General features: G+C 38.5%; 1 protein-coding gene across 6 annotated transcripts in view; it reads left to right on the top strand.

Annotated features, from left to right (window-relative positions):
- nfatc2 (nuclear factor of activated T cells 2) overlaps positions 1 to 15384 on the top strand; it is a 169813-nt gene that overhangs the window by 23147 nt on the left and 131282 nt on the right. For 2 of the 6 annotated variants that reach the window (XM_003223984.4, XM_008115600.3), the window contains exon 1: positions 270 to 706. The exons of 3 other annotated variants lie outside the window; for them this stretch is intronic. In XM_003223984.4, coding sequence (XP_003224032.2) covers positions 574 to 706 — 133 coding nt within the window. In that variant the 5' untranslated portion in view covers positions 270 to 573. Of the gene's footprint in view, positions 1 to 269; positions 707 to 15384 lie in introns of those variants that run through there. One more of the 6 variants, XM_008115599.3, reaches the window with a different exon arrangement.

The following is a 15384-nucleotide window of genomic DNA, read 5'->3' as shown; positions in this document are numbered from 1 at the left end:
TTAGTCTGCAGTGCCTTTCATGTTTGATTCGTGTCTGGGCAATGCTGCATTTGGTGGTCCCTATGTAGACTTGCCCACAGCTGCATGGGATACGGTAGACTCCTGCAGAGGTGAGAGGATCCCTCTTGTCCTTTGCTGAAGGTAGCCGCTGTTGCTGCTGTTTCTCTCCCCCCCCCCCCTTGAAATAGCCCCCGCCTCCCCTCCGCAGGTGGCGGCGGCAAGAAGCAGGAAGTTGCTACTGTGCGTGTGGCTAATTGCTCTCTTCTTGCTGGTGTTTGGAGCGCAGCCCGGAGGCGAAAGAGCCGAGCCTGCCCGCACGGGCTTCATCTTTCTCTTCCAGGCGCGCCTTGCAGGTGCATTGACTGAGCCTTGCAGGCGGGAGACACTCCGGGCTTGGAACTTACAAGGCGAAGGGGTGAAAGTCTCCGAAGTTTAAGGAAGCTTCTCCCACCAGCACCAGCACCACCACCATCTCCCCCTAGTCTTTTCATTTGCGGAAAGGTGTGCAGGACGCAGAGGGCATCCATTCCTCCCCCTTCCCCTCCTTCCCCACCGACCAAAGCGGCGCAGAGAATGGCTTCCAGCCCCAACGATTCGGATCCAAACTCCCAGCCGGGAGACCCGGATCAGACTTCTAATATCAGTCCTCAAGAAGAGCTAGACTTCTCCATTTTATTCGATTATGACTATGACAACTCTATCGCAGGTTTGTGGATTTTGCGCCTCTTGGATTCCTCTGTATTGGGCGGAAGTTTTTTTTGGCCAGGATCTTCTTGAGGCATCGAAAGGTTGTGTGGATGGATTCAGAATGTAGGAGCAGTGCTCTCTTTAGCCTGGAGGAGTAGTAGTAGTACTAGCAGTAGTGATAATGATATTATTGTTATTGCTCTGTTCTGTGTTGGCAGGTATAACATTTAATGCCTGATATGAAATGATGGTTCTTTAGGGCTTGGCCAGAAAGCTGTGTCAGAGTAAGAGGCAGGTTGGACTGGACTGTAGGAAAAAAATACTGTTTTTTTGCTGTTAACCCTAAAGAGGGCAGTAGGGAAGCATTGCAATATTAGTTGGGAATCGCTTGTGGCTGTGATGGATGCATGATCAAAAGTTCTTATTGGATGAATAGGATGAAGTGAGTAACAGGGATTTACGTTGCTCAGAAAAACAAGAGGTGAAACATATTATGGGTGTTGTAGCAAAGCAAAATACTCTTCTTTGGCTTTTTTGGTTATTGCAACTACATATGACTCTTTGTACCCACAGGTTCTGTATCCACAGATTCCACCATTCACCACTTGAGATATATAGATATAGATATATAAATAAACACAAAGTGCAAACCTTGATTTTGCCTTTTTTATATAAACAACGGAGCCTCCGGTGGCTCAGTGTGTTAAAGCGCTGAGCTGCTGAACTTGCAGACCGAAAGGTCCCAGGTTTAAACCCGGGGAGCGGAGTGAGCGCCCGCTGTTAGCTCCAGCTTCTGCCAACCTAGCAGTTCGAAAACATGCAAATGTGAGTAGATTAATAGGTACCGCTCCAGCAGGAAGGTAACGGCATTCCATGCAGTCATGCCGGCCACATGACCTTGGAGGTGTCTACGGACAATGCTGGCCCTTCGGCTTAGAAATGGAGATGAGCACCAACTCCCAGAGTCAGACACGACTGGACTTAACGTCAGGGGAAACCTTTACACCATTTTGCTATGCCACTATATATAATGGGACTTGAGTATCCACTGATTTTGGTATCCACAGAAGGTCCAGGTAGTAGTAATAATAAGAATAAAGTTAATGATAATAACTTTATTCTTATACCCCACCACCATCTCCCTGAAGGGACTCAGTGCAGCTTACAAATGGGACAAATGTCCACAAGACATAAAAGTAAACACAATCAATAAAAACAAATGCATTAAAAAGGAGTATCATAAAATACAGCAACCAAAATAAAACAAATAAAACATTATAGAGTAATACAAACCAGGCTGTACAATAAACAAAGACCAAAATTCTAAAATGGGCATGATCAAGGTATAAAAAGGCTGGCAAGGGATAGCACAAATGGCATATCAAAGGCCGGGGAAGTGGATGAAGTGCAAAATAGTACTTTCTGGCAAACTAGGGATTTGGCATATATAACGAGGTACTAATCAATATTGGATGCCTGCTGGAACATCCTGGTTTGCAAATCCCTATGAAAGGAGGACAGTGGGGCGGGGGCTTGCCTAATCTCCCTGGGGAGAGGGTTCCAAAATTGGGGGGCCACCACCGAGAAGGCCCACTCCCTCGTCCCCACCAGCCAAACCCCAATAGATTCAGAGGGTTAACTGTATTTGCTTAATAAAATGATACAAGTACAAATATAACCTTTATTTAATATTATAAGCTGACAGCAACCATCTCTTACATGATAGCTATTTGACTTAACAATACAAAGTGCAGCTCCATTGAATCTGGTATCTGTAGAGATGGTAATAGTGTGGAAATAATGATTGGATCATGGGTGCCATCTGCTAAATATAGGTTGCTGTAATCATAACAGCTGTCCAATGTACAGGCCTGATTTGGCTCAGTGGACATGACTGCTATTTGTTTGGCCTGTAAATTGTTACAGAATATTTGGCTACTATGATATTCTCCTCTTTGGGGATGTCTCACACATGTTCTGCAAACATTGGTTTGCTTGGATATGACAAAAATACCCCAATAGCAGGGTTCATCAACCCAGTACATGCAAATTGCAGATCCCCAGAAATTTCCTTAGTGGGTATGCTGCAGATGAAATAGTGTTGAGGTTTAAGGTGTGTTGGAAGGCTGGAGCTGTTTTGGAATACAGCAGTGGGTCTTTTGAAGTGAATGGCTACCAATTAGTTTGGCTTTATCAGAATGATCACTAGTTACTTTATTTATGTATGTATTTATAGCATCAGCTCATTGACACTCAAGTCCCCAAGGTTCCAGATGTGCGATGAATGAAAACATTCAAATGACACAACTAAAGAAAATTAAAAACAAATGAATAGTCTTAGAAACCTGAAACAATTAACAACCATTAAAAATAACCAGAGAAGTCAAATCCAATTTAAGAACCAAAGGCCAAGTAAAATAGCACAGTTTTCATTGACTGCTGGAAACTCAGAAGAGATCAAATTAGGCCATCCTCTTTCACAGCCAGGATGCTGCTATAAAGAAAACCCTAGTATGTGTACCCACTAGCATAACATTACAGGGTGGTAAGTCATATAACAGGGCCTCCGCAGAGAAGCTTGGCCATACTTATACATCAGTGATGTTAATATTCTGTAGTATACACAGGTTTTTCTTTGGTCTGTACAGTACAACTGCCGTACCCATGGAGGCTTCACCTACTCACATCCAACAAAATATGTCTTTTCAAGGAATTTTCTAGGTCCACAAGTGATTCTATAGTATGCTTCCATGTGACTAGACGTTACCATAGCATCACATTGGAGGACAGCAAACTCTTAGAGAAGATAGATCTCCAGGAAATTTTCTAGGTCTTCCAGCAGAAGTCATTCATTTCAACAGGGTTTGTTATTATCCATGATAGCTTATTTCCATAGTAAATTGAGGAAAATACCCCTGCAAATATAGTAGGTCATGAATGTACTAAATTCTGTACTATATTTATATACAAATAGCAGCAGCCTAAACGTCAATTTCTTAGTTATAGCAGCCATTATCCCATCAGATACCTAATAAACGAAATGCTACTCTGTTCATGCCTATTCAAACAAAGTCCAACTGAGTTCAATGCCCTAGTTTGTTTCCAAGGTATGAGCTGTGCATTATTTTACATATGTACTTTCTCTCAAAACTGTTACTTAAGAGGCAGCTTAAAAGTAAAAGTCTAGTCATGTCTGACTCTGGGGGTTAGTGTTCATCTCCATTTCTAAGCCAAAGAGCCAGAGCTGTCCGCAGACACTTCCAAGGTCATGTGGCTGGCATGACTGCATGGAGTGCTGTTACCTTCCTGCCGGAGCGGTACCTATTGATCTACTCACATTTGCATGTTTTTGAACTGCTAGGTTGGCAGAAGCTGGGGCTAACAGTGGAAGCTCACCCTGCTCCCCAGATTTGAACTTCCAACCTGTCGGTCAGCAAGTTCAGCAACTTAGTGGTTTAACTCACTGCACCATTGTGGGCTCTCCAAGGCAGCTTACACCAGGATTATTTTAAAGAGGTTTTACAGATAAAAACACAATAAACCATACAGTGTGACCACATTTCAATGGCAAGTTAGCATCCAGAGTTCAGTTAATCCACCTCTGACAAAATGTATCCTTCCTAGGCGCTATCTAGGGCCCTTCAGTGAAACTCTGTGACATTCTTGGCTTTGCTGTCATCTGCAGTTTTGTGTATCCATACATAAAGTCCAGGAAAGCATCCTGTACAGATATGGGATGTTATGAAAGATTACCATAATTATATTTTCCTATTAAAACACAACCAAATTTAGTGCAAATCTATAGACTGTAGAATCCCTCAGCCCCATGAAAAGCATTTTTATCAACAACTAGTCAGTTGCCAAAAGCTCAGCTGAATAAAAAAAAAGTTATTATTTTCTTGAGACAGAATTGCAAAGAAAGTTTGCTCCTTGAGCCCTAAATCTGTAATTTTGAATATTTTAGAAACATACTGCTTAACATTTTAAATACTTTGCACCATTGCCATAGCTAATGCGACCCATCTTAGGTCACATTGAACCTCGTATTGGGTCTTCTTGACATATCTACGCTATTATTATGCATACCTCCCAAAGTGATAGAAATGTGGAAAATCAGGCATTCCAAGAAACAGGAATGGATACTCTCCCGAGAACAAAACAGAGAAATAAGGAATTATTATCTTCCCCCAAAACTCTGAGACTGTGAATTTAAAAGGTTTGAAGGCTCCTGTCCTATACCCGAACTAAACTCTTCCTAGGCAATGTGTGGCATTAATGTTTGGTATAGTGTTTTGTGATAGCATTTTAAAGCATTTAGTTGTAGCTATCTAGATCTATCTGTATGATGGAAGGTTTAAATACATTTGGATGATAGTAGAAACTGATGTTGTTGTAGAGTGGTCTTTATTAAATGACACAGCTAAGGGTAGATTGTGGCATTATTTTTGCAATGAATAAGAAAATATTTGAAATGCATGTGTCAACTCCAGTAAATGTTAAATATTTGCTGTTTTCTTCTGAGTGTAGGCAAGAGAAAATATAACTGTGTTTTGTTGTACTTAAACTCTGATTTAAATCTTTCTTCTTTCTATTATTATTATTATTATTATTATTATTATTATTATTATTATTATTATTATTATTATTATGGATGCGTAATAGATTTTAAACATACCATACTGTTGATAAGAATACTGCAATGATGAGTGAATGAAAACAAAAGCATACTTATGAGTACAGTTGGTCCTCCATATCCATGGATTATATATCTGCAGATTCAGCTATCCGTGACTTGAAAATATTTTAGTATTGTATATAATGGCACTTGATGATTAATGGATTTTGGTATCCACAAAGGTCCTGGAACCAAACACTAGCAGATACCAATCGCCCAATATTATCTAAAATGTGATATCCTTACTGTACCAGAATCATGCCAAAAAAATAATAATAATTGTAGTTGCTAATTTGCATTTTCAATTATAGTCTTAGGAAAGTTGGTACATATAATATTTTTGCATTAGTAATACAAAGATTCATAAACAATAAACCTGGTCTAGGGCTAACTGGCACCTGAAAAATTAAATGTTTATGCTTGATTCCACATATAGTACAATTGGGAGATACCAAAGTTTATTTCCTCACAAAACATCCTTGAGTTTCAAAGTAAAAATGTGTTCCCTTTCAAAGCAAAACCAGGGCTGTGATCTTAAGCCTTGTTAAACTCAATGCCACTTCCTTTAGAGTAGACACGCAATAATTTTCTTTCAAATCCTGTTTACTAGCCTGATTCAGTATTTTTTTTGGATGAGAAATAAGGTTAATTTATCTTATGTTGTTGAATTTTAGTGAGAATGAAAAGAATCGAATTTGTCGCAACATCTCAGCTTAAATTAACTACCTGGACAGGTTCTGAGATGAAGTAAAGAGAACAATATGTATTTTTCTTTCCCCAACATCCATCAAATTCAATAAATGACAACAATTGTATCATCCCTTTAAAACAATGTACGACATGGAAGCAACAATTGTATCACCCTTTTAAAACAATACATGATATGGAAGCAAAGGGACAGTTAAGACTCGTGGTGCTCTTGACAACCTCAGATGAAGCATTTGAAGTGCTTCATGTCAAAATCAAGTAAGATTTTTGAACACTTGATAGTTTAATGCATCTTCAAAATGGGGAAAGGCCTATAGTTCAAGAGTTTCCCAGCACATCTTAGTAACCAGCCTTATTTTAAAGAAACTTCTTTTGTAAAACAGAATTCAGTGGGAAAGATGAAAAGCCTTTTTGGTGTAAGAGCTCTCTCGTATATGTTTTTTTTTTTTACAGGAGATGGCACTTCCATATCAATAAAATTAAAACTACATATGACATTACTTCTATATCCCATGCTACATGGAAATTATGCCCAAGTGGGAGACTCTTAATGTGTAACGAATATAGGTTGTAAGATGGTAAGAAAATGAGTTACTAAGGCAGATCTAGTTAAATTAAAATTAATATTAAGTTTACAAAAGGACTAAGTTCAAGTTAGTGGGTGAGAAACTGACATGAATTGAACAGTCCTGTGTTCAAATCTCTCCTCTTTCAATAACTCACCTTGAAGCCTCCTTTCTCGAGCTGTATGTCTCTCTGGCTGCAATTTTGTGCACTTTGAAGAAAACACTCCAAAAGTGCACAAATAGAGTTTACGTGGATAGGATTTCACTGACAGTAGTATTGAACTAACTACATTTCCAAGCAGTAGTTTGCTCTTTGGGTTAGCAGTTGTGTAAAATGTATGTGTGTGTAAAGTAGGAAGTGAAATTGTTGTGGCATGACAGAAAGGACATTGGACTTTGTGACTTGCATTCAAATCCCTACTTTAGTCACAAAAGCTTATTAGGTGACCTTGGGCCATTCAGTCTCTCAGGGTACATCTACACTGTAGAATTAATGCAGTTTGACACCACTTTAACCATTAAGTCTCAATGCTATGGAGTCATGGGAGTTGTAGGCATCAGCTGTATTTGACAGAGAAAGCTAAAGACCTTGTAAAACTACAACTTCTAAGATTCCATAGTATTGAACCATGACAATTCAAGTGGAATCAAACTGCAATAATTCTACAGTGTAGCTGTATCCACAGACTTCAGGACTGTTGTAAATTCAAAACATGAAGAGCTATCCATGTTACCCAGAGTTTTCAGGAGGAAGAATGGAATACTGCAAAACTGCTACAAAGCTGATGTATTTACATCATATTTATTTTATGTCATTTCTGTGAAACATTTTAACCCAGCAGTAATGCTAAGTAGAACATGAATTGGAAGGATGGTCCAGAGATAGTTTTCATTGTACTAAATGCTTGGATACCATGACAATTATTAATGTTGTGCATTTTCAAGATGGAAGTAATTAGTGTAGAAGAGATCACAATGGAACATATAATCTGGAGGACATTCCTTGTCTTTCAAAAGACACCATTATGAGTCTGCAAGCAATCCTTTGTACAGCAGCAATTTTTAATGCACAAAGATTAAAGCATGTTTACAAAGAGATTGTTTTTTTTTAAAGAGCTTCAGTCCACATGTTGGCAAGTGTTGAAGATGACTATTTTTAAAATGATGTTAGTCACATCTGATCTGAAGCTGGTAAAATTTACTAGGTTTTAGATGCTGGATGCTGACCAGAAATGTAACCATAAGAGGGCTGAGGACCCCAGGCTTTCTTTGTTTTTTCCCCCTAAGTTCACAGTTTCTACCTTAAAGAAGTTTTCCAAATGGAAGGAGTGAAGTAGAATCATTTGTGCCTTTTTGCATATAGTTTTACGGCTGTTTCACATGTGTATATTGAAGTCTGAAAGAGCACAAAGTTACTTATATGTATGGGCCACTACTGGCCTATCACTGCAGACAAAGGTCTGTATTTTACTGTTAGTCACAACTAGAGTAGAATAATTTTTCTAGGATTTCTACACCCACACACCCACCCACACACACATATTGTTCATCAATGGATTTGATAAGGCAACCATCCAATAGACTTCTGAATAGGCTTTCCGTATTGTTTATTGGATTAGATACTCTGCTTTCATAGGAAGTCAGTTCACATATTCAGGTGCCAGTCTGGCAATACAGAGACATCAAGGACATGAGAGTGAAAGGAAAGGCACTAAGATGATACTACTCATTTAATGCATTAGTTCACTTGTATGATGCCTTTCTCCCTGAGTGAGACCCAATATGGTTCACAAAATAACTAATTAAACCCCTAGCAATGTCTTTTTTAAAATAACAATTAAAAATAATCACAATAAAACAGTATATAAAGTAATTAGAAAGCATTTGCTGTTGTATGCCTTCAAGTCATTTCTGACTTATGGTGACCCTAAGACGACTCTGTCATGCAATTTTTTTGGCATGATTTTTTTTCAGAAGGCGCTTGTCATTACTTTCCCCTGAGATTGGGAAAGTGTAAGTTGCCCAAGGCCACCTTGTGGGTTTTCACAGCTGAGAGGGGAATCAAATTACCAATAAAAAGGAGAAAGGGAAGAGGCCAGCCTAGCTTTTCATTGAAGGGCATTCTAGTAGATGGGAACAGCCACTAAGAAGGCCTGTTATGGTGAGGGGACAGAGAGAAATTCCTGGAAGTTTCCTATAGTACAACTCCCCCGTATCTGGAGGATATGTTCCCTGGCTTTGCATGGATACACAAACCTCAGATTGTAGCCAACCTTATTGAAATGAAAGGCTTTTGATCCAAGAATCCCCTAGAGCTGCTGTACTGAAGGACCTAGAAAATGCTTAGAGAGGATGTATTTTATCAGATTTTAATAATGAAATTGTGAATAACAGTCCTGCAGATTTTTTTTGGGGGGGGGGGCATACAGTATGAGCTAAAACAAACTGAATTATATTCAGCATATTGAGCTATTGCCAGAATAATTATGTAAGGGGAATGCCATGTCCCTTCTTCTGTATTAAAGATTGACTTTCAGATGCATTGAAAACCTCTCTTGGAATGGCGAACTCACTTGCTGAGCATCCTTGTGCAATGTACTTCATTGTATACAAGCCATTATACAGAAGAATAATCTGCATGTAACATATATGATTTGCAAGTCTAGGAGGCAATAGCACTCAGGACATGCACTGAAGATGGAATTCCAAAAAAGAGTTGAGCAAGGACATTTTCTCCTAGCAATTGCATCCCTGCCTTCTATTGTATGATCTTTTTGCATTTTCAGGAGGAGCAGATGCTAGGAATAAACAACGGAAGACTATAAGTTTCATAGGCTGTTTGTCAGTAACCAGAGTGTCTGACTAGCTACTGCTAGAAGCCAAATGCTGGGCCAAATGCCGTATCTGAATATATAGGTCAATTCTTATGGTCATACATCTCTTATTATTTTATTAAGTAAGTGTCATTGTAATCCTATGGATTTGAATGATGAAAGATTCGGGACAGACAAAAAGGAGTCCTTTTTGTGCACAGCATATAGTTGAACTGTGGAGTTTACTATCTTAAGATACAGTGAAATCTGCCTGCTGGGACAGTTTAAAGAGAGAGTGAGGAAAGTTCATGAGAGATAAAACTACCCATAGATAGATACTAGTCACCATAGCTATATATTACTAATAGTATTAGAGACAGTAGTTTGTATTTGACATCAGGAAGTTGATATTGCACTCATGTCCTTTTTGTGGGCTTCATGTAAGAGTCTGTTTGACCACTGTGGGAAAAGAAAGCTAAGCCAGATAAGCTTTTGGTCTGGCCCACCATGACTCTATTAATGTCCTTATGCAGAGCTCTGGCTCTTGATCTAAAAAGTTTCATCCTGCGGCCTAAAGGAATAGGAATCATTTCAAGCCATAGGATGTGACTGCAATTTTTCTAAGCCTACTTCTCACAGAGGGCTCAAGTTGAAGCTGAGCAATACCACTTCAAAAGGGAGGCTTGAATGACTAAATATTCCTCCACACCAAATGGATAAAATAAACCCTTTCTAAGTAGAAGGATAAGGCAAAGGTGGTAGTGAAATATAGCCATAGCATCTTGTTATATATTGGGAAGGGGATGCTGTCTGCTGAAACATTCAGTTTAATTAAGCCCCACTTGCGACTGGATGTGAGATAAGTTTCCTTCAGCTAAGTTAATAAGCACAATAATAAAATCTTGTCCATAGTAACTGATCTGTGCCAGACATCTCATACAACCAACTGTTGTAATCTGAAAAGATATGACAGCTAAAGACATTAGGCCAAAATTTCTACACAGAAAATATTACTGGAGGCAGCTTTCAGAATAGGGATGGAGGGAGTAAGTTGTATTAGCCTGTCATAACAAGACCAATCAACCTGGTACAATGGTTTGAGTCTTGAATATGGACTGGGAGAACAGGGTTCAAAATCCTGCTCACCCATGAAAGCCCAGTGAGTGGCCTTGGGCAATAACACTCTCATTATTGATTTATTTTAGGGTGGCCATAGAAATAACTTGAAGGTGTGCAACAACAAGAACAGTATGCAGCATAAAAGTTTTAACTAGTTTATTTGGCATAAACTTTCATACATCTAATGACATGGATGACATGTCCACCAAAGTATATGTCAAAAAGAATGTATTGGTCTTTAAGGTGCCACAAAACTCTTTGATGTTTTCTCTTAGATATGTTTCTACACCGTATCTTGTACGGGATGTGTGGAATGCAGCTTGATAGCGGCAGATCATTCCTCTAGTAGTAATGGTTGCAAATCTCAGGACTCGGCCCTGAATTACAAGGCCAGAACACTTTTCTCCAGTCCTCAGACAAGGGGAAGAATCTCCAACTGAAAGCATTGTCTTGAAAATGTTATGTAAGTGTGTTTGTGTGTTCCTTTGTTACACTGGGTATTTTTTTTTTAAATGAATGTCATGCCCTTTTTGATTGTAACTGATACTTAATGTATCATGCAGAATCCAACTGCTAGAGCCTACCCCTTTGATATAGCAAGGAGTACTTCCTAGATCTCCTGTTTCAAATAGTCTTGACCTGGCAACCATTCATATTAACCTTAAAAAGCGTATTCTTGTTAATAATGGAATATATATTTATTTCTTGATTCATTTCTCCTTGATTGGCCCCCTTCCAGTGGATTCATCCCATGGGTTCCACAAATTTCCTTTTCTTTTACAACTGAAATTGTTCCTGTTTCTGAAATGATCGTTCCTCAACATGGATATATTTTCTGGATTATCACATTGGCCCAACTGAGTGGCCCACAAAATTGATGCAGGTCTTATGTTGCTGTTTTTAAATTGCTTAGATTTTAGCTTGTTTTTGTAAGCCACTCTGAGCCTTGGGGGAGTGTTTTTAAGATTTTTTAAAAAAGATATTTTAAAGATGTTTTTAAATTGTTAGATTTTAGCCTTTCTTGTAAGCCGCCCTGAGCCCTAGGGGAGTGGCGGCATATAAGTTTAAATATAAATAAATAAATAAATGTTGTACTAGACAATTTTGTGAATGGGAAATGTAAACAAACAATGCCACCCAAGGATTTTCAGGCTTCAAAGAGAGACACAAAGCATATTAATTGAATTAAGATCTAGCTTGTGTTACTGGCAACAATAGTTAGTGCTAAAAGTTGTATTGTTTTATGATGAAGTTCTGTTTTGCTACTACAGCTAAAAATAAGCATCTAATGCCAACACTTAACAATTTTTAGGTTTTATCCTGGACATCTGAAGAGTCTCTGCTTTGCATACAGACGTTTGCCCTGTTTTGGTCAGTTTTATGTTTAGGTAACTAAAAGCCAAGTTTATGTTTTACAATACCATAGCCAGCGTAATCAATGGTGAGGAATAATGGGACTTGCTACCTAAGAAATGTTGGGCCTCAAAGTAGATTATTAAGCACAGCTAAACATTATATATAATATAGGCATTTACAGGTAAATGGAGTGAGTTAAAGCTATTTGTACATACATCCACCATCCAAGGTCACCCTTTTTCTTATTCCAGGTCATAATGATTTTAGATCTTGGATCGTTTCTTGCAATTTAAGCCATTAATTTTAATAGAAACAGGATGTGCCTAACATGGCATTAGCTAAAATGAAGAATACTGGCTTGCTGTAAGTGCAGTGTAATATCAACAACTTTATTTTGTTTTAGTTACCTTTGTTCTTAATAGTTCAGTTTATAGACTATGAAGATCCATCATGGGAATACGGTATCTTCAGTCCCTTGCAAAATTGTTTCATGCTAACTGGCAAGACTACACATAGTAGAATCTTCTTTCAGAAGTTATCCACCCTTTCAGAAAAACAAAAAACAGCTACCTTCTGTGTTGAATAAGTAGGGATGCTTGCTAGTCCTTCTCTATTCAGGGATGCTTTCCAAAAAACCAGCAATTGTCCCATTGAGCCAAGTCAGGGTAGCATGATTGGCAGCTGTTTGCTAATTACATGCCCAGTCTTGGTACCATTGAAGTTTGGATTATTTGATTTAAACTGGAGCCAAATTAGAGAATTTAACCTTAAAAGCAGGCACTGCCGTGTTGCATCAGCTTCCTTCTCTTCCCACTCTATCGTGAAGTCACAATGCTGAATTTGTATCATCACAACTGTTCCCATGGCTACAGACTATGATGTCACAAACATATGCACTGTTCCCACACCAACCAGTTTTTGAAACTGAAGCAAAGGAAAGGCAAACCCAAACATTGCAAGAAAGTATGCTATGAGTCAACATGGAGCACCTTTTCGGAGGCAAAACTGGACTAGTATAGATGGGTGGAACCAGAGTTGTTATTTCACTGGCAGCCACTTCATTCTTCATGCAGGATGTTAATAGGAGGCATTCACTACTTGCTTGTGATCATTTCAAGCAGTTCTGCTCATGCTGTATCTGGTGGGGCATTGGCATTTCCCTGCTAATGGGCCTATTGCCTTCAACATTTTCTTTCCTGGAACCTCTGTGTGGAACAACAGCCAAAAGTTCACAGATTGCCACTGGTTCATAGACCCCACTTGGAGTAGCAGTGACCTAGATGAGCCATGTCGTGAAAAATGTACTCTTTGAAATATATGTACATTTCCACCATTGTGGTGATTGTTTGAACACAAGGATAGACTGAAGGTGCATTTCTCTTCTTGCTAGTGCAGAAATTTCTTATGGGTACAATGTTTATCCTAGGAGTACATCACAAGCTAGGAACAACAGGAGGCTATTGTTATATTTATATGCCACCTTTTCTCTCCTAACAGACTCAAAGCGGAGACAGTGAGATTTTCTGATACGGTTTAATTTGTAATCCTTAAACCCCTAACTATTTAACATATAAAGAAATTAAACAAAACAGCCATATACTGGTTTAAACCAGTGGTCCTGTTAGCCCAGTATGGTAATTTGACTGTGGTTCTCCTGAGATGATCAGAAGTCTTTCCAATTGCTATTACCTTCCATCTTTTTTCCAAGTGGAGATGTCGGGGAATGAACTTGGGATCCTGGACATGCAAAAGTGTGCCCTACCACTGAGCAATGGCTTGTTCCCACTGAGCTTCAGCAAGTCTTAATTAGGCTTGCTAACCAGGCTGCTTACATCTGTCTGTCTGTCATGAGTAAGAGTCATTTCTGACTACTCACTCATTAATTAAATCTATTGTTAACTGGGGTAGATTTCTTTCTTTTTCATTCAGGACATCAGCCTACCACAAACAATTAAAAATATGTACTGACTTCTAGGCTGTTTTTTTTTAAAAAAAATAGACTGGCAACTTCTTCAGTGCTTTCTTTTATTATTTTTACAAGCCTATTCTTAAGCATTTAAATCAGTGGGACTCCTTTCTCTAAGCTAAGAGGAAGATTTCGATTGTCAGTGTTAGCTTGTAATGTGGTTTATTAATTATTAACAAAATGATTTTATGAATAGTGAACATATGTAGTATAGTTCCTTCTGCATTATTGCAAAAATGGGGGAAAGGCATCAATTTGTAGAATATATGGGCGTTTTTCTATATAGGAAAATTTAGAAACAGGCATTATAACTTAGAATCATGGAGTTGGAAGAGCCATCCAGTTCAACCTAATTCTGCAGTGCAGGAGCACTCAATCAAAGCAATCCCAATAGATGGCTATCAAGCTTACCTGTCCAAATGTATCTCCCTCTGTGAACCATCACGAAGGTTAAGATCTTCTGGGGAGGCTCTACTCTCGGTCCCATCTACTTCACAAGCACGGTTTGTGGGGAGGAGAGACAGGGCCTTCTCAGCGGTGGCTCCTCGGATCTGGAACTCTCTCCTCAGTGAGATTAGATCAGCACCCTCCCTTTTGGCCTTCAGAAAGAAAACAGACATGGTTGTGGGACCAAGCATTTGGCCAGTAAAGTAATACAGTGCAAGAAACAAGTAGTGAATATGTCAATTGACAATTGGAATGGCCCCAGTCTACGATTTTGATCATGTGATTTTAATGTTCATATTAGGTGTTTTAATTCTATGTTTTTGTGTCAAAATATTGTTTAGATCTTATGTTTAATAGTTTTATTGATTTTAATGCATAGTTATATGTTTTTTGTTTATATGTTTGATTTGGTTTACATGTATGTTAGGCGTTGAATTTTGCCATTATTATGTTGTAAACTGCTTTGAGTCTCTCCAGGCTTGAGAAAAGCGGTATATAGATACAGTAAATAAATAAAAATTGAAATATATATTAGCCATATTAATTGAGGAAGCTTGTGACTAGACTTGTATACCTGCTTAGTTTGCTATCTAGAGGCAATTGTTGTGACAGGACAGATTGAAGATTCCTACTTCCTTTCTTTTTCAATTAATTAACTGAAGATTTACCAGACAATCTTTCAAAAAGAGCTGGGACAGGGAATATGTGTCTCTGTATATATTACGGGACTGGAACTTCCATAACGCCCTTACCACAGGCTCTGCTGGCTTGGACAACTGCAAGTTGTAGGCCAACATCAGGAGGGTCACACATTCCTCTTTTGAAGCAGAGATGCTTTCAAATAGAGGATTTCAATTTGCATAGTAGTATACATGTAAATCTTGAAGAGGGAAAAAAGAAATGAACATTTTACCAGTGCTTGCAACCCCATTATCACATTGAAAAAATTTAGATTAAAATAAAGATTATGATATTTTAAGAATTTATTTTGGTGTATCTTTGTGTCTGTTATCAAAATAGTGTGGTGTTTGCTGCATCAGTTCAGAG

Source organism: Anolis carolinensis, chromosome 4 (genome assembly GCF_035594765.1).
Source record: "Anolis carolinensis isolate JA03-04 chromosome 4, rAnoCar3.1.pri, whole genome shotgun sequence".
NCBI classification, from domain to species: domain Eukaryota; kingdom Metazoa; phylum Chordata; class Lepidosauria; order Squamata; family Dactyloidae; genus Anolis; species Anolis carolinensis.
This window is presented reverse-complemented; position numbering and strand designations above follow the sequence as displayed.